The following is a 21,509-nucleotide window of genomic DNA, read 5'->3' as shown; positions in this document are numbered from 1 at the left end:
TCTTCTACTGTATGTCTCTTCTTATCTTCCTATCATTGTACAAGCTGCACTTAGCTGGCTGTGTGTCCTTGAAATACCTGTGCATTGTGCCTGAAACAGCCAAGCAGTGGAAGAGCAAGTATTTTCATTTCAGTGCTAGTTAGTTGTACGTTGGTAAATAAACTGAGAGGAACTCTTCTCTGGTGGGCTTTTTATAGACACCATCGATTTTTGTTGGCCGCGTGTTCATGCGGTTCTGTGAAAATTTCATGCTGTCATTTTGTCTTAGACTTGCTGTTGTGGTTTCCGTAGCATATAAAAAACTAAATATTTCCAGCAAGGAAATACACTGGAGGATTACACAGTCATCAAAAGCCGTGAAAGTGCTTTTATTGATAAGAGAGAATAGGTGATATACCTGATATACCATATTGGTACATGTTGCATTTTTCAAATGAGTATTTTGCATTAAAATGTCACCGTACAGTCTTCTTTCTTGTCAGTTCTTTTCTGTCTCGTATGACTGAAGTAGTGAGAATTTATTTTTCAGTTTTACATGATAAAAGCAGTCACGTGGGTGGGTGTTTTTATTGTGTTAACATTGTTTTATAAAATCATACATCTGTTGAGATCAGCTTTTATTTCCATGACAATTAATCTAAAAATTATCTTTTTGTTCCTCACCACCCTCACCTCATTATTGGCAGCATATGGAACCAGTTGATAAATCATACTGTCAGGCTGGTACAGAATACTTGCAAGTTTATGGAAAAAGAAAGCTGCTGTTAAGTACATTGCTTTTGCTGTTGTCTTGTAGTCACAGGCTCTGCTGATGCACAAGACAGTGCCACCTTAATGCGTAGTCAGTGGGAACAGGCTTGGTCACAGGAAAATCTTCAAGAGAAATGACTCCTAAGTTTTAGGATGTTCCCAAAGTTAGAAGTTTTGGTATTTATGTAATTTCATTTGCACTTTAGTAAACTGACAGGAGTTGTATTTAAGCATTTCCTCTTACTGGATTCTTAAGAGTGGCAGAAGCCTTCTGGGTGATGCCTGACAGCTACCTGACAAAAACACTCAATTTAATCTCTTCTTTAATACTGAGCCTGTATGGAAGACTTTTGGCATGGGGGCAGGAGGGCATGTTGTTGTTGTTTTGTTCCTACTAATCCTGTTGGGAAACTGTACTGTAATCTCATTTTGAACACAAAATTTCTAATTTGCAGTCTGTATTACGCTTTTGCAGTCTGCATTTACTCTGTGTTCAGTCTGATCATTTATCTGCATTTTGTCTCATAGCTTAAATAGTTCTATTTCCTCTCTAGTTATTAGTCACCTGTTCTCTTTTTGACGTATTGTGAGCAATTCTGCCTAAATTTGTGCTTCCGTACTAAACGAACCGAACACGTTTGTAAGATGGTCTGTCCTTTTCACTGATCATCATACAAAGTATGCCACAGAAAATTGTATCAGATCTTCATTGACTGAGCTAGCATTTTTCTTAAATCCTAGCATATTTTCTTGACTGTGATGCTGGCGGCTGATAGATGATCTCATCAGCTATTAAGTATGTTGCTTCAGATGACAATCCTTCACAGCAGAAGCTTATGTCAATAATTCCTAACTTTATAATGGTTCATGCATAGTCTTACACACACTGTACATTACAGCACATTGGATGTTTCATCTTGTTTCTATTTTTAGGGTTTCCAAAAATGTCTGTTTCTTCCTGTGTACAGCATACAGCCCCTTCTTCTGTTCTGACAGTTTCCAGATTACATTTCATGAGCCTGTTTTATACTCACATTATTACTACCTTTTTGCCAAGATCATTACTACTAAAAGAGACACTTGTCCCATACCAAGTCCTTGAGGAACTAAACAAGTTACCTTTTCCCTGCTTAGTAGTTCCCCTTTCAGCACAATTTCTTACTGTATCACTCGTTCAATAATCCTTATTCTGTAATAACTTCTCATGTGGCACTAGAGGTAATGCTTTGCAGAAATACAGATCAGTTGCTTCTTTTCCATTTCCTTTGCCCAGAAAAACAGTGTGCTCTGCAAAAGGCAGCCTCTCTAGGCTGTATTTTCCATTGGCAAAGTTCATGGTAATTCATGGTGGAACTTGCTTTTATTTACTTGTTTAATTGTCATTTGCTTCAGAATTTGTTTTCAAGACATACATAACACATTGTTACCTGGATCACTCTTTTTTCTCTTGCTTTAACTGAAATACTGTATTTAATGGTTGTTTTGTTTTGTTGTTTTGTTTTTGTTTTTTTTTTTTATATGAGAGTTGACAAATTTGTTTACTTGAGAGTTTTTATGTTGATTTTGTACTATTCTGAGACACAGTTTATCTGTCTTCCTCTGCTGAAGTACATTAAAGCCTTTGAGGCTAGTTTCCACACCAGTTGCAATAACTTCAATTTTCACACTTTCTATACACTTTCAGCCATGAGTCACCCTGTCCTGACCTATGTTTTTCTTCAGAGTCTAAAGACAAGTAGCATTTATTTGATTTTCAGGCCCTTTTTGCTCTCCCACCTCTTTGCTCATTGAATAATAATAATTCATTTTAAATTATTTTTGTTTATATTCTTTATCGTATTATATATTGTATGTGCTACATATTATTTATATTTTCCTTTTAAGTAAATAATGGTTTGCTGTTCAGTTTAATTTACTTTGTCAGAGTCTAATACAGCTTGGCTCTTGGGAATTCTCACTTCATCCTTGTTCTTTCTGTCTTTCCAAAAGTAGCCTCGTTTTTTTAGCAGTCTTTTTCTGGTTTCATGTCAGCTTTTATAAGCAGTGCTAAAATCTTAAGACCTTTTTTTAGTGCAGGTTGTTTCTGGAGGTTTTCTCTAGAAGTTTTTCTCTTTCTTTTCCAATTTTTGGGATTCAAATTACATGCATTTTTGAACTTGAAGCACATTGAGGTCTCTTCTGTATTTATGTCCCCAGTGTCTTCAGTCCAGTTTTCCTGATCAGGTAATTTGATGAATATTTCAATTTGCATCTTTCAAGCTGAAAACCTTGTTTTGGATTGCTTATCTGCCTATGCCACATAATCTTACAGTTCTTCAAGTCAGAGTTTCTATCAGTCAAAGTCTTCTATAATATGTTGAGCTACTACTCACAAAAGCCAAATTACAGGTAATTATTTTATGTGCACTTAGTTTTGCTTGCTATTGCTTCTGATGTTAAGGACTGAAATCAACAAATTTTCACATGTTGTGTTTTCTAAATTATGCATAGGAAGAAAAGATTGTATTTATTGCTGTGATAGGAAAGTATCTGATGTCCAAAACCCTTTCTCCCATAGGAGGATCTCAGCAACTGGTTTCATTTATTTGAATCATTTCACTGGGGATACTTCAGTTCAAGCCAGTTCTGTTGTTTTCACCATCTCTCTCCTCTTCTGTCTTTTCTAACTCGATTATTTGACTACCATATACTTCTCGCAGTGCTCAGAAGTGGAAAAACTGGAAGAGTTCTGTGTGTTACAGTAGTTCTGAGCTCCTGAAGAGAACTGAAGGATGCCCTGGGTTGGTATAGCGTGTCTTTCTACCAATATTTCATCTACAAGTATGAGAGTGGGAGAGGAAGGGTATGTTTTTTCCTCATTGAAAATCTCAGTTGCCTGCACCTCTAATGCCTAAAAGGGCTGCAGGCACACCTTGGAATGCCTTATTAGCTGAAGTATCCCTTGTATTTGTCTCTTTGCATTCTACTCTAGCAATTTTACTGCAATCGTAAAGGTCTCAACATGCAAACTAGCTATCAAATCTCCTTCTGAATCCAAGTTCTTTGATAGCAGTAATTTAATGAGGCCAGTCCTATCAGGATGCCAGCCTTTCTGAGTACACAACAAGGTGTTGCTGGTACATGTATCATACGTTAAACTTAGTGTAGGTGCTTAGCACTCGTTACTGCTCCTAACACCTTGTTGGCATAAACCACCAGCTACAGTCACACGTGTGCAATGGCATCAGAAGGAAAAGAGAACAGTGGTAACATTGTGATCTTCCTGTCAACACATTCATGAAGGCTTCTAGCATCCACTTAATACTCTTTTTAGTTTATAAAGAAAGAAAATGAGTTCTCACTTCTCAGTCTGAATTCTCTTCTCTGGTTCCCAACAGCAAAATACCAGGGCCTGAAGGTTTGTCATGGTAATTTACAGAAATAAAGTGCTCCAGTTCACTTCTGCCAGTAGTGGAAAGAAGTCTTTTGCATTTCAGTAAGCCCTGCTCTGAGGCACAGACCTTTCTGTAGGACTGAGCCCACACACTGGAAAGTAGTCACAGGGATTTTTCTCTGTTATCTAGAGATAAGTTACTACTCCATTATCTGAGGTCATTGATCTGAGTCTGCCTCACTGTCACACGTGCTTAGACAGCTGTATTGTTACATGTGGATCCTCAAGAATGAACTCCTGTTCAAGTAAAGTCTTTTTTGTCTGCCTAATTTTAAATTGATTTGTCTCTAATTGTTCATTACAATGTTATTCTTTATCAATTGTGCCTTAAAAATGAAAGGTTACATCTCAGTCTTCATTAGGAAATAAACAAATCTGTTTATACTGAATATGGACAAATGATTACAGCTGGTCAGATTATTGCCAATGAAAAATTTATCTCCAGAATGTCTTTCATCCTTCCTTTCCTTCTAGGAAGAAAATCAAAGAAAGGTTTTGAATTTTTATTAATGATTCATTACTCATAATTTATCAGCGAACAGTTTATGCAAATACACTTTGCAAATTGCTCATTTTAACTGTTACTTGGGGTTACGTCTGGATCTTACCTTCCCATGGGAAGCAGAGGTATGAATATTTGGATGGTAGATATTTAATCATGTGAGGATAGTGCATATCAAATGTTAAATACCCAGATACAGAAATGATTTGCAAGGAATCTCCTCACAGTGAATTGCACCGTGCTGGAGTTCTTGTTGACATTAAATTATGATTTAAGATGGATGAGTAAATTGCAAGCTAGCTAGCTGAGAGCTGAACATACTATTATTTGAGGCCAGCGAACCAGCAGGGCTCCTGTTCCCAGAGACTGACTTTTATGTTTAATATATGTTAAGGAAATGTCTTTTTCTTCTGTGTTTTATATACCTTAATGTAATACTGTGTTTGCACAGTGGAATTTTAAAAAGAAAGACTATTTTGTTTCTTCCATCTCTGTCAATTCAAAGAAGTCTCGTTGCCCCATCTTGCAAGGTTGGAAGGGTACCTTTGCCTAGTGACAAATGTAGTTTAGGACTTTTTGTAACTTATTGATCTTGTGTAGAGGTTTCATGTAAGGCTTGGCTAGAGAGGATGTTAGCTCCAAGATGTAACTTCTAAGCTGTTGCATGGTTTAAGTGCTTTTTTTGTTTGTTTGCTTAAATAATTCCTTTTTTAAAAAATATTGTAAAATATTAATTGTAAAAATAGTAGGAGAAAGCTAATTTTATTTTTAAAAATTGTGTAGGTGGAGGTAATTGTGATGCAGTGTCCTCAGGAAGCCCTGAGGAACTGATAAGTCTATAGAATCAGAATGTGTCACTCAGAATGACTTGAGTAATAGACTGAAGGACTGCTGATCTGCCTGTGCAAAATGGGAAGATTTTTTGGACACTGATAGGATCAAAGTTCCCAGTTAGGAACTGTGTATAAAACGCAAAGGCATCTGAGAAATAAAAATGGATCAATTTATTCATTCCATTTCCTACTCCACAAAGGGCAGTTGTTCAGGCCCTGGGTAAGCATTCTCCTTTAATCATGTGAGAAACAGTCATTGCCCATGAACGTGTAATGTGCTTCTAACAGAGATAAAAATGAGCTGCTGAAGTGGTGAGAGCAGGTGTCCTATTCAGGAATCTGTAATTTGTTACTGCCCTCCTGGCATTTAAATTCCTGTCTGCTCACATACTCCTATGTAGGCAATTATGCAAAAGTTGACTTCTTACAGAAGCTTAATGATAGCATACTTGCCCATAAGAGTGGTACATCTCCTGATTGTATTTACTCACCTTAGCGGCATTCGCTATGTAAAATGAAGATATTCACTCTGAAGGGAGAATACACCAAGGGGTAGGAACCTGGGGGTCTGATCCTGTTTGGAAAATGTTATTTGCATAGGAGCAGAAAGGCTGCAGCTGGATGGTTGGTCTCAAATGATGTTGTGGTAACACTCAGCTGTTGCTGTTTGCATGGCCAGGGTTCTACCTAGCTAAGGAGGTAACTAACTGGCAAATTGCTAGCAGTGGATGGAATCAGCTGTGAGGAGACAAAGCTAGGGCAAAGGGAGCCTTTTCCCTAGAAAGTTCCAAACAGCCCAGATACATACCTGAGAACTGTGTCTCTGTGGGAGCAGAACAGAGTAATAAAGGGCCCGGTAAAGATGTGTTTTAAGTTCAAGAGAAGCAGAACAAATAGAGCTCCTTTTGCAAGTGTTGGTTTTTGATGTTGGGAAGCAGTGAGACCAATTAAGATCTGTTCCCCTGCTAATATTAGAGATGGCAATTAATAACGTAAAAAGTTGGACGTGATAGAAACGAGTCTGTTCCTACAGTCATGAACCTGACACTGTATACCCTTGGTGCTATTGTAATTCCAGCAGAAGTCAATTTAGAACAAACAAGTGTAATTCTATAAAGTGTAAAAATGAAATTTACTGAGACTTTTGTTTCACATGGAGGTGATATGGAATATCTCTCCGAGGTGAGAAACAGGATCTGAATGAACTACTTCTAAATGCATGCCAAGAACCTCTCGGTATTGTTGTACTTTTTAATTAGATGAAAATAAATGAATTGAAAAGATGAAAGGAACTTGTGTAACATCTCACTTCAAAGGACAGTTCCACTCTTGAGGAGTACTTAAAAAAAGGAAAAAAAAAAAAAAAAAAGAAAAAAAAAAAAAGAAAAAAAGAAAGGAAAGAAAGGAAAAGCAGCTTATTCAAGAAATGCGCTTTTTTTTCCTGTGGATTTGCCTTCACTTTCACCTGCCTCAGAAACTAATGGATGACTTTTGCTCATCTGACCTAAATGGAGTCATTGCCCTGGTGTAAGGAAGAGTGGAGCTTGACTGACAGCAGTGTTCCCTCTGCACACTGGGCTTTGTATTGACTCAGCAATGCTCTCAGATGAGCTGGATTATTTTTGACCTTGTGGAGGAATTTTTATCAAAGTTTCAAAGCTCTGGGCTGTACTCTGGACAGAGAAATTAATGTGCAGTGGCTTTGTGTCTGGATTTACTTTGGGTGAGTGGGGAGAGAAAAAAAAACAGCAGCTGAATGTCTCATCTGCCTGCTGGGCAAGTCAGCCTTCCCAGAAAGCAGAGGCCAGTACTCCCACCTAACAGTTGGGCTGTATATACTGTCCATATACAGAATAATGTGTTATTTAAGATATTTCACAACCTTAGCATTGGCCAATTAGTCTTGAACCCTTTTAGACCATTTACTTAAGTCAGTGCTGTTCAACTCTGGGGTTATGTTTCTTCCTTATGCCAAATTTTACTTCTCTCTTTAAACAGGAATAGTTTGTTTTGTCTTTGTACATTCTATTTCTAATCATATCCGTCCAGGGCATGATGTGTTATCATATTTATATGCAAAAGTGACCTGGCTAAGAGAGGATGAGCTCAAACTGTCTAGGAAGATCACTGTTTCTTTAGCAGATTCTGTTGCCCTGAAGTTTAGAAAATAACATTTGTATGCAGAAGCCTAACAGAGAAGTGTTATGACAACCACTTGACAGTATCCAAATAAAAACTAGCCCTCTCCAGTCCTAAAGAGATCACAATAGTGAGACCCATAAGCAGTTTTCTCTCATGGCTCAAAGAATCAGCACTTTTAGAAGCACAGGTCTTTTGTGTCTTGCAAAGGAAGAGCAGCTCATCAACTTCATAACTCCCTCATAAGATTTAGGCAGGCTGCTCTGTGTCTTTGTTATCCCGCGAGCTGTTTAAGGAGTTTGCCAAATAGCAGGTTGATGTGAAATGCTATCAGGTTTTCACAAACACAATTAGCTAAGCAATTGAGCTCATCCCAGCTGTGATTAAGTGGGATTAATTATAATAAAAACTGGCTAAGAGAGGTAAGCTTTATGTTTCCTGGGTTGATACTCTGCACTATTATCCTATGTAAGTATCCTTTACACATTGTTAGCTGTAGAGACTCCATTATTTTGGGAAATGGCTGCTGGACCAGCATTAAAATGAGCTTGATCCTAAACTGATTGTTCCAATGCTAGAACTGCCATTGAGTGGGAAAACAATCAGTTTGAAGCATCAATTACATCAGAAAGAAAAGCAGCCATTCAAGTCATTGTTTTGCAGTGTAAAGGAGCATGTTTATATTCGGTCCTAAATAGAGTTAAATATTCTGGGAAAAGCTTTCTGTGTCCCAAGAGAGGAATATCTGCCCTTCATAGCATCATGGATTGCTTTGATAATGATGAAACTTAAATAGTTTTTAAAACTTCATTTACTGAATACCAGAATTTATAGATAATTCATATAAACTTCCCAAGGGGTAAAGCAAAATGATCAATTAAATAGCTGGAAATATGAAGGGGTTGACAGCATTACATGAAGTTGTGTATAGGATGTTCAGTAAATCTGGAGATTATAGATGGGAATCAAGTGTAATGGCAGTGGTGTAAATACACACATGGTAGAAATGACGGAATACTAGTGCTTTCATTGTGAGAAGAGAGAAGCTGGTAATGTAGAAATTAAATGAGCATCTAAATACAAGAATGGAATATTGAAAAATATTGTATCTGTATCTGAACCGTAAAAGAAGACTTGACCATAACTTTAAGCAAATATTTTTGGCAATGTAATTTACCCCCAGCATGAGTAGGATGTGGGGCTATTGGAGTGAGTCTAGAGGAGGACCATGAAGACAATCAAAGGGCTGGAGCATCTCTCCTATGAGGAAAGGTTGAGGGAGTTGGGCTTGTTTAGCTTGGAGAAGAGAAGGCTCTGGGAGACCTTATTACATCCTTCTAGTACTTGAGGGAAGCTTATAAAAAGCAAAAGGGGGAATTACGTTTTACATAGTCTAATAACAATAAAACAAGGAGACATAGCTTTAAACTAAAAGAGGAGAGATTTAGTTCAGATGTTAGGAAGAAATCTTTTATGCAGAGAGCAGTGAGTTGCTGGCACAGGCTGCCCAGAGAACCTGTGGATGCCTCATCCCTAAGGATGTCCAAGGTTGGATTGGATAGGGCCCTGGGCAGCCTGAGCTGGTGTGTGGCAACTGTGCCTGTGACAGGGGGTTGGAGATAGACGGTCCTTAAGGTCCCTTCCAACATAAACTGTTCTATGATTCTGTAATTATTTTTAATTACTTTATGGCTTCTGGTTCTTTATGGAGCTTCTAGCGGTCACTTTTTTTTGCATATACTGCCATAATGATTGTACTGTTCTGGAGCATAATGTTTGATGAAAAAAAACATGATTGTGCTTGCTTTCTTTTTTCTGAACAGAAGGAGATTCCTAATCTCTGGACTACTTTAGTGAAAGTCTTTAAGAATGTAAAACATTATCATGGTTCATGCATCTTCTGTTGCTTAGTGATGGATGAACTGCGGTCATTTCCTGGATTAATAATCACATCTAATGAACAGAAATCCAGTTTTATCTTCCCTTTTTACTTTCCATATGATATGGGGGCCTTTGAAGATCTCTGCTGATGCTTTTGTAGCCTTTTCAAGTACTTTTCTATTCTGATGACTGTTGTTGAAGGTTATGCCCTTCTTGATGGGCTCAGTGCCAGCGTCTCTACTCTGGTCTTCAGATCCCAGTGCTTTAATTGCTTTGCTGGCCATTGCCAATACTTGAGCAGGGCCAGTCACCTCCCACTTTAGTAGTCTTTCTATAATCTCTGCTTGGCAACTGTGTGGGACTGCTGTAATATTTTCCTCTGAATATCCAATTCTGTAGCATTTTCTATGTTTAATTTTGAAGCATCTCCTAGTGTCTGCCTTCTCTCCTTCCTTTTCTGCTCTCATCATTCTTTTCTGATTTTTTTGGAAGTATTACTTCCCTCTGATACTGATCCACACCTTATAACTGAAAACCAGAAATGTTAAGGAGCATAATAATTTGATATTAATTATTGTTAGACAAGAGGATAATATTGTTAGACTAAGGATTCTTTGGCCTGTGTTGTGTTGGAAAGTGTGAGCACAGATGATCCTTTTTGGACTATTCTTCCTTGTACCACTTTTCTCTTATCGTTTAATTTGTAATTATTTACTTCTTCTGTTATCATTTGCCATAACTGAACATATGACCAGCCACCAACTAGCCCTGCACAATAGTCAAGTATTGCACTTAGGCGGAACTTTACCAAATATTTTTAGTAGCTTTATATGTTCTTCAGCTTGCTGCCTTGTCTGTGTAACTTGTCTTGTTTCCATTAGTAGAAAACTATAGAAGAAAACTATAGACGAATCTTTTCTCATCTTTCAATTCAACTGTACTAAATGTAATCATCTGGAGTAGAGCAAATACAAAATGTCCACCTTTTGCTTCAACTATTCCCATCAACTTTTAAGAGTAAAAGGAGGCAACTTAGAACCTAATGATATTAGGGCATAAAATGTAAACATTACCCATTACTTTGAAAATCCAGAATACTGAAGTAGACAATATAGGAGAAAATAGAGCTGTTATGTAAAAGCAATTGCTCAAATGAGCTTCTAGCTTTGAATAATACATTTTGACTTAACAAGATCAGCACTTATAAGACTTGAAGATAAATCCCTAAGGGAAGGGGTTCCCATTCTGAGAGTTAGACTCACTGGATATAGAATAGTAACTCTCAAAATAGATTTAAAGACCGTATGATACCTGCATGACTTGTTTACTGTGCTGCTTTGTTCCATTCTTCAGGTTTGAAGACGGCACAGTCTCTTTTCTTGATATCATTGCTTTGAAACATGGATTTGATGTTCTGGAAAAACTCACAGGTCAGTTAACGTAACTCTAATAATGAAGACTGAATTTCAGATTTGTACTTGGGACTCAAATCTGATTGCATATCCTGTGGATGTAGCCTAATTTTCCTGGCTAGATTTATAATCCAGATTCCTCAATATGAATATTGGAGTCTTCAGGATAACTGGTTTGTTCAGGTCTTGTGTATTTGATCATTCTAACCTTCTTTGGAAAAAAATTAAGTATTCAAACTGTTCTCGCCAAACACACATGCAAGGCTTGATTACATCTTGCAGTCGGCCTGACACTCAAAAAGATGCAATAGGAAAATAATAGCAGAATGTATCTAAGCCACACTCTGTTCAGACTTGAGGCAATAAGAGTTCCTGCTGGGAACGAGGACCATGCAACTTGACCTTATACAGAAAAGCAATTTAGTAACAGAAATTTAGAGAGAAATCAGGAGTTTAGAGAACACCCTTTTGATAGGAAATACACTTCCACGGAGTGGATATTTCTTTTCATACAGCGAACTTTTCAAACCAGGATTTTTCACAGCAGTTATTTTGTCTGTGCTTTGACACACTGTACTGAAAAACAGCATTATGTGTTCCATTGCTGTTATTGTTTGATTCTGAGTGTGGTTTTTTTTTGTTTGTTTGTTTGTTTGTTTGTTTGCTTTTCTAATTTTGTTCTTAATGTGATATAACTTAGCACTGTAAATCTTAGAGACATTCCCATTTTCTCCCTTGGAAAAGCACATGATTGTGGAAATGTAGTACACTTCCTGCTTCTTGAAGTGCAGGATGAATGGAGAAGAAACAACAATCACAACTTGCAGCACAGGAAGTTCCAACTAGGTATAAGTAAGTGTTTTTTTCAGGAAGAGCGTAATCAAATCCTGCAACAAGTGCCTAAAGAAGGCTGTAAAATGCCCATCCTTTGAGATCTTCAGAATTTGACTGGGCTTGGACCTGAACAATCTGATGGAGCTCTATAGTTATCTGTGCAGTGAGCTGGAGGTTGAAATAAGTGACCTTAGGAGGTCAAACTTGAAGTATGCTATCCTTCTCTAAGTACCAAAGGCTACTGCTTCCCTTCAGGCCAAGGATATTGTGATACAATTGGGAAGCCAGTGCAAACATGCTAAATGTTCCTTTACAGTAGGCTTCTCCAGGAAGATCAGTTCTATGGCATGTTTACTGCCATGACTTCATTTCCCCAGGGCAAGTGCAAGTAGACTGGGATTAGACGCTACTGCAGGCTTTCTAGCTTGCTAGGGAATCTTCTGTTTTTCAGCCCTTTTTCTTCAGCTTCCACATGTTTGAGCACCTTTCAGCCTTCGATGTGGAGCTAATACTACAGTTTGAGTTATAACCTTGAGCTGGATCATTGTTTTTAAGCCAGACACTGTGTGGCATGTTGACTCCAGAATGCCCTGCTCTGCTGGAGCCTGGCACTAAGGCTTGCTTCCAATTTAAAAGCGTGCAAGATTAGCAAAATATATGTTTCATACTTGGGTGTATGCACAGTTAGTGTGTATGAATTCTATGAATAATGTTTGAACTTCCCTTCTCCAATGTATTTTTTTAATTTCCTATAATAAGTCATGAAGTGTATCATGATCTATGAGATGTGCATCTGGAAAGACACTGACCATGCACTTTTAAGGCTGCTAGCATCTGAGAAGTTTTCTTGTCTTGATTTATCTGAAGTTTTCTAGTTTCTTCTTCATAGAGCAAGATTTTTATGAGGGATATTTTAGATACTTGCTCATGTGGAAATCAATAGCAGAGTTATCATAGACTTCAACAGGAGTTTGACCAATCTTCAGCTAGTGAGGTTGTTTTGCTCTGTTGTGTCCTATGTAGAGATCAGGTATCCAAAGTGAACCTGTACTATGCATACTTTCTTGCAAAACAAAATGCTTTAGAAGAATGTACAATCTTAAGCAAACATGTTCCTTTTTAAAGGAGACTCACTGCTTTGGTTTAATGTATTGGAGTTTTGCCTGGCACCTCTTCCATTGCTCATCCAAGTACCCATCTCTTGGTACCCATTTGAGCTAATCTACTTGGAAATCTTAATACCAGGCAGAGGGGAATACTTGATTTGGAACCTGAATAAAGTGGGTAGCAGTGGATAGAAGAGTGGAATACATACATGAATAAACAGCCAGTAGAGACCTTCTAGTTTCTGCTATTTCTTTTAATTTGCTTTCTCACTATTAGCAGTGATGAAAATTTAAGGTAGCCGGAGTGACTAAGTCAAAGGGGTTTTCCACAACACTTTTGTGAGAGTGGATGATTTGGCTTTAATTTAGGGTTTCATTCATTTATTGCTTTTGTGTGTGTGTGTGTTCATTTTAAGATATATATTTTAAGTCTGGCATGAGTAATAACTTTCTATCTCCAGTATCTGAAGTACATCAAGTTTTATTTTCTCCAGCATTCATCAATACCTAGATTTAACAAGTTCAAATAGCAGAGCAGATGTATTTATACTATACTGAAGGGTACATGGTGAATTGTTGTGTTTGTTTGTTAATAAAAAATGCACTCATCTTTATCAACACCATATTCTTTACCAGTTTGCATGAATAAAATCATTAAAAAGCTTTTTAGTGCACTCTGTCACTTTCAGAATAGCTAAGGACTGCTCTCTTCTGAATGCTAGACCATTTCTGGGGATATGGTAAAAAGTTTAGTAAGTTTGCTAAAGCAGTGATATATAACATCTGTATTAACTTGGTATGGATTTTTAGTGATTTGTTTCAGAATATTTTAATTAGTGTATTATATTATTATATATTATATTAACTTCTTTTTTTTGTTTGTTTTTTGTTTTGTTTTGTTTTCTTCTGACATAGTTTATTGTGAAGCTTGAATTTTTATTAGAAAGCAAGGTTTTGCAAAGCTGAAAATTTCTATTTCAAAACTATGGAGGTTATTTCAAATCTGCGGACCAGTAATTCTTCCGTAAATAAATAAATGAAAATTTAGGAATAGTTTTATTTTCCATTAATAAATTATTTTTCCCATGGTGATTAAAAGTAGAAAGGTAAAGGGAGATGAGAAAAAAAAAATACAGGGTAAACAGGAAGAAACCTTCATTCAGAATAAAGCTGAGAAACTCGATAATGTTTGTGACACATATTTAAATTTAAGAACTTATGCATGAGTGCTGTAGCCTTAGGTATTTTGGTGGTCTCTAGTCTCATTTTCATGTGCTGCATTGAAAAGCAGAAGTGACAGCAGTACCTCTTAACATCTACAAGAAACCATTGGTTTCCAGATAAGTAGGAATGTTCAGCTTCTCCATTCATGCTAAAACGGAAGTGATTATACTCACATGTATGTGTGTATGTAAGTATACATGTTGGCATGAGATAAATATTTTTAATTAGAATTTAATCATACCAAAGTGAAGATGAAAAACCACCATGCAATGATGGTAGCATGAGGTTGTATGGCTTTTCTTTTTTTCCATCATATAATGCATTCGGTCAGCCTCCTTGTCAAAGGTAAGGTAAAAAGTGACTGCAGTGCTGCAGCTTCCTTGGCTGAGGACCTGCAGAGTGATAAGTGCAGTGAATCTATTTGTGCTTGACACAACCAGTGCAACAAGGAATCTAATCCATTTGTCATTGCCCAGACATCACTGAGAATATCAGAGCATTCCAAGTTACTTGATTTCTGTGGAAGGTACGCTTCTCCTTTTGAACAAAGATGATTGGCATTTGCACGTATACAACAAAGCCATCACATCCTGTAGGGACATTTCATAATAAAAAATTATTGCAGATTTGTTTTAATCCGCTTTATGCATATTTCTTCCACCTCAAATGTCAGAGTTTTCTGTGTCAAAATGTGCTGTCAGAGGGGAATCATTTTTGAATTAGACTTTCCTGTGGCTCCTTGGATACTTGCTTTGCATTCACTTGTTACAAAAAAAGTGATTCTCATTCTGGGTTGTAAATAGCCTGGAGCAGAAACAAGCAAGATGAAGAAAATGTTTTTGTTACTAATAGTTCACTTCTGTGTAGTAAGAGTGCTGAAGTCTTCTTGGGATGTAACATGACTGGATTGGACCAGTATTTATTGAAGACAGAGGGGATCACTAATGGAAGGTTTCATCATTAGGCTGTGCTGAGATAGAGATCTGTTTCTGAGTCTGATATCATCCCATCTAAGTCCTTGATCTGTTTCAACTTCCGTTTAGCAACAAGGCATATATCATGCTAAAGTTAAATCATGATAAGTGTGACTAAAGCAATCTCTGAAATCTTGTGTCTTTGGAATTTTCAACTTGACCTTAGCTGCTACACACTTTCATTAGTAAATATTTGTCAGTTTTACAAATGAAATAAACACATATCATTTGGAATTATTTTAGGAGTGGTACTTTAGTTATGATGTCTATGCAGACAATATTATTTCTTTTCACAAGAAGATATTATATGCATTGGAAGAAATCATAAAATGTAGATGGTTTCTAAAGGATGATGAATTAAAAGCCTTTTTTAAAGTCACTGGATGCTTGGTTAGTCATTGGAAATGGAAGGTTGTTTTAGCTTTCATAAAGGCAATTATACTACACACAGCCAAAGCATACAGTGCAGGATACTAAATGGTGAGGCTAATTTTGATTTTTAATTTAGCTTTTGAAAGTTAGGACTTCAGAATTGTTTTCTGCTATTTTAGTTTTTACTTTACTTTCCTTTGGTATTTCAAGGACTTGTTGATGCTGGTAATGGGATGCTGGGCAGCCTGCTGTTGTTGATACTGCATTGATTCTCAGTGTCTCATTCTTAAATTCTTATGGCCACACAAATTAACCAGTTTGGGGCCAGAAATGACTTTTCTTCAGTTATCGAATATGCAAGGATCACTGGGCTTTCTTCTGTACTGGCCTATGTGGAAGTAGAAGCTCACTATAACTTGTTCTCTTTTTGGGCAAACCTTCCTTGATATGAGGGAATCACAGATGAATTTTTTGCTTTCTCTGTGCCAACCATTTGCCACAAGATGAACTGTAATGGAAAAGAAACCTGGGCAATTTGAACAAGTCCCCTCACTTCACTATTCACAGTTAACATTTTTGGCAACTGAACCTGAAAGATAGGTGGATGGGGGTGTTTTTTTTTTGTCTCTTTTCTTCTGAGGAAAAAATGTGTGACAAGTTAACAGAGAGGAGAAAATGCTCCATTCTCACTCTGAACATGAAAGAATGGGTACACTGAAGAGATGGAATTTTAAATTCTGGCTTCAGAAGGAAAACTGAGTCTTATGGACTTAAGGAGCACAAAAAGAAGTTAAAGCCAGAAGATGTTCCAATTCGTAGGTAATTACACTGAATTTATTAAAAATCTCTCCTATTCTTTATTGGTTAGTGAGGTGACTGTTCCTGTTTTTTAATTTCTATCCCCAGATGAACTTGATTTAGAGGACAAACTAGAAAAAAATAATAATAATAAAAAATATTTATGTACTGCTATCAACCCTTGCTGTTAGCATTTTATGTCAACCCAGTTTTCTTAGTTTTCTTTTGTGAACTGACTAATGCAAGCTAGACATCATATGTTCCTGAAGGCAGAGCAGAGCATCCAAAGCTTGATTTCAGAAGCTGTGAAAAAGTGAGTTAACAGATGAAATCCTGCCAAGGTTGCTTTTGCAGAGATTAATCTCTTTATAAGATTTATCTCTAGAAATAAAAACTGTTTTTAAGTTTTGTTTTTGATGCACATTTGCTAATGTTGATATGGACTCAATTCACAAACTGCCTAATCTGTGAAGAGGCCAAGAAAAGGAACAGAAATGTCAGTCTTTCCTCAGACCTGTTGAGATAACGCAGGAAGAGGTAGTAAAGGACAGAAATGTCTTGGGTGCCTCAGTATGTGACTCCATAGCCTATGCCAGTATTCTCTTATCTGCACAGTGTAAGTGTTTCTAGACCCGGAGTTAGACTCTGGGTGGGATTTATCTTACGCTTCTGTCAGCATCTGCCTGAGCTGACCACCTAGATTTCCACTGCAGTCCATGGAAAGAGGCAGTACTTCTCTGGTTTGATCTCTCTGACATATTTTGGAAATTTTGGATGAAATGAGCTACATCCAGCAATGCCAGTTCTTCTCATTGCCTGTTAAGGGAGCTTAGAAGATTAGCTTGGAATGGCCTAGGAATGTTTCTTTTATACATATATCTCCTGCTAATAATCCATGTGGGGCTTGAAAAGTGAATAATCAGATTAACTGAGGTGGAAATACTGTTTTGTCATTGGGGTTGGGGGGGGGGGAAGTGTAGGTGTTCTATTTTCCACCTTTCCTTAATAAAGAAGAACAGGGAATATGCTAAGGAAACCCTGAGGAGCATGAAGGCTCAGCCTAAGGTTTCTTTTTTTGTGAAACTCTCATCTGTCTATTACTGAGCGATTTGTGATTTTCAACATGCATTTCATACTTCAAATCCAAGCTTATCAGGAAGATGTTGCTTTCCCTGAGAGGGAAAGGTTCATATTCTGACAGCAGACAAACTATTTTGCAAAAGCAAAAACAAAAAGAAAAAATATATATATCTTTCTCCGGGGTAAGAATGTTCCTGTTATGGAAAAACAGTCAAAAACCTATCTAATATAAAAAGTATGTATGTACAGCTCACTGTCTGTTCATTTTCGTTTCCAACTTACTGCTTAAAGAAGGTTAGGAGGAAACTTGATGGGTTCTTTTGGAAAAAAAAAAAAAAAAAAAAAAAAAAAAAGCTGTTGTTGGGACTGCTGTTAATTTATTAGGAAAGACATGCTCAACAGAGCACATATTTGCTAATGATTGTAGATGGAATTAAAACAAAGAATCAGTATTACAAAATGAGCAAATAAGTGAGAGAGTCTTGTGCGACTGTCTGAAAATACAGTCAAACACACAATGTTTATGGAAGACAAATTTGGAATAATGGATGAGTCCTGCCTTTTTTTCATACTGTAAATACAGAATCTGTTCCCAGTTCCACTCAAGGTAGCACTGTGAAATCTGTCACTTTAAACAGATAAAATGGGAGAAATTACTGTAACTTACATCAAGAGAGAATGGGCATAAGACTGTCTACTTTTCAGTAAGGCTCTTAATAGTATTAGCAGCAGTAAAGAGCATTGAAACTCTGCTTGTTCCTAGACTGACCAAACACCGCTGACACATGGCTTTCTGTCTCTAATACTTTCTCCCTAGAAGATCATTTTTTTCCTCAGATATAGTTAGGATATGATGGAAGTTTCTGTTTCAATACAAAGTTTTCATTATCGTTGTTCATCAATGGAGAACCTATAACTGAGACTGCAGGTCCACATTTTTCCAAGAAATTGTGAAGGTTTTTCAATTACTCTTGGACACAAACCTTCCAAAGAATTTTTGCTGCCTAAATAGAGTGGGGGGTCAGGGTCCTGTTTGTTCTTGGAGTATCCTGCTAAACTAGGGAAAAAAAATATCTTGTGCAATACTCAAGTAGTTTCTCTGTACAGTACTAGCTAAAAATAAAACAGCAGAGCTGAAACAGGAATGGAAAATAAAATTAGACTTGAATTAATTCCATTAAATCTTCAACAATGTAATATATTGCTAATTAATTTTTGCCATATCCTGATATGCTAACAAGGAAATACAATGTTACCTTGTGGTTGCTAATTTTCTTGACTGATACAAGAGCAGTTTTCTTACCAGCATACACCTAGAAAATGAGTCTTGACAGGGAGATGAAATATGTTTAATTATATGAAGAAGTAGAGCACTCTGTGACAAGAGAAGGGACCAGCATTCTGACATTCACAGGGGAAAATCTGGCTGGCACTGAGGCATGCGTTTTGGCCATCTGCATATGTCCAGGTCCCATTCCAACGTGTGCTGGCTGCCATAGCAAAGGATTACCTTATTTCACTTATTACATTTTTAATTTCTGAGCTAACTGGATCCAGCTGCTTCAGCCCTTCATGCAACACAGAGATTTTATGCTAAATCCAAAGGGGCTAAATTAAAGCAAAAGGAAATTTGCATATTGTGTAAAACTCTACTTGTTCAGCAGATCCAGATTATATGGTGCTAATCACAAACACTAGATAGAGAAAATCCTCTTGAAGTTACCCTGGGGTTAAGTCAACTGCTTTACACTCTTTGACACATACCCATGAAATATGTAATCAAGTCTGTTCGACATCCTCTCCTAATTACGTGTGTGTATTTTAAGCAGATGCCTTTCCAGCTGATCTGTGTCTTTTCAGATCTCTTCTTCATTATTAATCAGAAAATCATGCTGCATGTTAGAGGCAAGTGCCAATTATGGGAAACTAATATCAGTATTTTTTTATTAGAAGCTGTACTATTCCAAGTATGACCATGTAACATGTAGATGTACAGAAAATGTAAGAATGTCTGGATGTTATCCATCAGGGGTGTAATTAATTCTATCATGTACTCTGCTATTTCAGCCTAAAGTTAAAATTTATTCTCCTACATACTGTTTTTTTTTCAGTCTGAGGAAGAATGTTAAGACAATTCTCTGTCGGTATTGCAAACGGGATGTTTGTTTTCATAAAAGGTAGAATTTAAATTATAAAAATACTTTTCCCCCAAGGCTCAAGACATTCTTAACTTCTATCAAGAATATTAATTCATAAGCTTAACCTTTCATGAATTCTTCGTAGTCGGTGAGTTAATATCAGGAGGCAAATTTAATATTTAATTAACTTGAGTGTTACTGAGTTTTAAGTAAAACCTATTTTTATTGTGACTGTGTCAGAACAGTCTTCAGAACTGCTAGTGACCTAGTTGGTCTTATCCCTATTCTTTAGTTTAAAGACACAAACAGCCACTTGTATTTTGCTGAAGTTAGTAGCTGAATGTGCTTCCTTCAGAGTGTTTAGCAGAGACATCTGCTGGCCAAATTTAACTAGCTTCCTCTTCCTCAGGTCTTCTTTCTTACATCTCTGGAAGGAGACTTTCAGGTATACAAATGAGTATGTGGCAAATTTTAGACATTAAATCTATTCTTCTAGTGAGAATGGTGATTAATTATTATATCAATATATAGAAAATTTATAAAGCAGAAATTTTCCTATTATCTCACTAGATTACTTCTTATAGCAGTACTTCATTATTTATAGGTTATTCTACATGGGTTGCTCCAAAAATAATGCCTCCTATTTATTTCCGTGGAAACTACAACAGATACAAAGAGCCCAATAACAATATTTGATAAAGCAGATTTTGTCAAATAGTGTTACTGTGCTCTTTCTATCTGTTGTAGTTTCCATTTGTCATTTAGTTTTATTTTAGGTTTATATGTATTTGTAATGGTTATTTCAGGTCTATACCTGCACATCAGTCAAACTATAAACTGAAGATCGACACATCTTCTCAACCCATTTTAATTTATATTCAGTCATGGTGCTCTAGGTCAGTGCTCAGTAAGGTAAAAATGCCACATTTCTGACTTGGCAACATATTGCATCCCTTTTCTAAGGGCCTAAGTCATACTTGTCCAACCTTTTGTCCCGCTTGGGCCACATATAAAATATAAAGCTAATGCGTATGAGTAACGAAACTTCCTTTTTCTATATAGATATTTAATGAAATCTTTAAAACAAAAACAACAACAACAACAACAACAAAAAAAAAAAGCATCAAAAACCTAAAACTAGTGGGGTACTTGACTCTCTTTTTAAAAACTAATGCACCAACATCTGTCTTGATGGAAGTGGTTGCAGTTCTTAGTTCTTAGCTCATCAGAGATTTTTGGTCTAATTTTACTCTTCCCATGCTTCATCCTTGAAAATATTTGTTCCCAAATATACATACTGCCAAAAAGCAACAAGATGCAAATGGCATGATTGTGAAAGCATAGGATATTTTTCTCTGGCAAGAGAGGTCACTTGCCAAGAAAAACAAGTGCTTGTAATGTGTAATACACACTGATTTCAATTCAAGAGTTGTGTGTGTGGCAGGTGTGAGAAGTAGACTGTACTGTGCTCTTCCCTCCACAGCCTTCCGTTGCCAGCTACACAGTCTGTGCTTCAGCTACAAACAGTCAACTCATGAAAAATTCTGCTAAAAATCATATAATGATGATAAAGTTTACAGGGTGGCATTACTAACTGCATGCAGCCCTGCACAAGGCAGGAAATGTTCATGATCCTATGGTCTTCATTATCACCTGTTCGTCATCACCTGGTATAAACTGTCAGAGTTTGTCAGTAGTAGGATAGTTATGGCAACTGGCACCATCCAGCTCCAAAACTTTGTCCAAGATCTTATGGATGCTCTTTGAAAAACTACCATTTATAGGTGGGTTTTAGATGCATCTTCAAAGCAGCAGAGCTACTTTCACTCCTTGGAGACTGGTATCATAAAAGAACTTGATCACAGAAATTAAAGGGCAGGGCTGGGAGTCAGAATTACTGGACCATATTTTAAACAAGTTTTCATAAGTTTTGGCAACACTCTAGAGTGGTATGACTTTCTTTCCATACTTTATAAATATAAATTGGAGCAAATTGATCTAAAAGAGTGAATAGACAGGATAAGTTGAATGTT

General features: G+C 36.8%; 1 protein-coding gene across 1 annotated transcript in view; it reads left to right on the top strand.

Annotated features, from left to right (window-relative positions):
• MOCOS (molybdenum cofactor sulfurase) overlaps positions 1-21,509 on the top strand; it is a 175,398-nt gene that overhangs the window by 78,428 nt on the left and 75,461 nt on the right. The window contains exon 4 of the mRNA XM_072328082.1: positions 10,892-10,968. Within this exon, the coding sequence (XP_072184183.1) occupies positions 10,892-10,968 (77 nt within the window). The remainder of the gene's footprint in view (positions 1-10,891; positions 10,969-21,509) is intronic.

The sequence above is a fragment of the Excalfactoria chinensis genome, chromosome 2 (genome assembly GCF_039878825.1).
Source record: "Excalfactoria chinensis isolate bCotChi1 chromosome 2, bCotChi1.hap2, whole genome shotgun sequence".
In the NCBI taxonomy this organism is placed as follows: domain Eukaryota; kingdom Metazoa; phylum Chordata; class Aves; order Galliformes; family Phasianidae; genus Excalfactoria; species Excalfactoria chinensis.
Note: the sequence above shows the minus strand (reverse complement) of the source record. Positions and strands in the feature narration are given on the sequence as shown.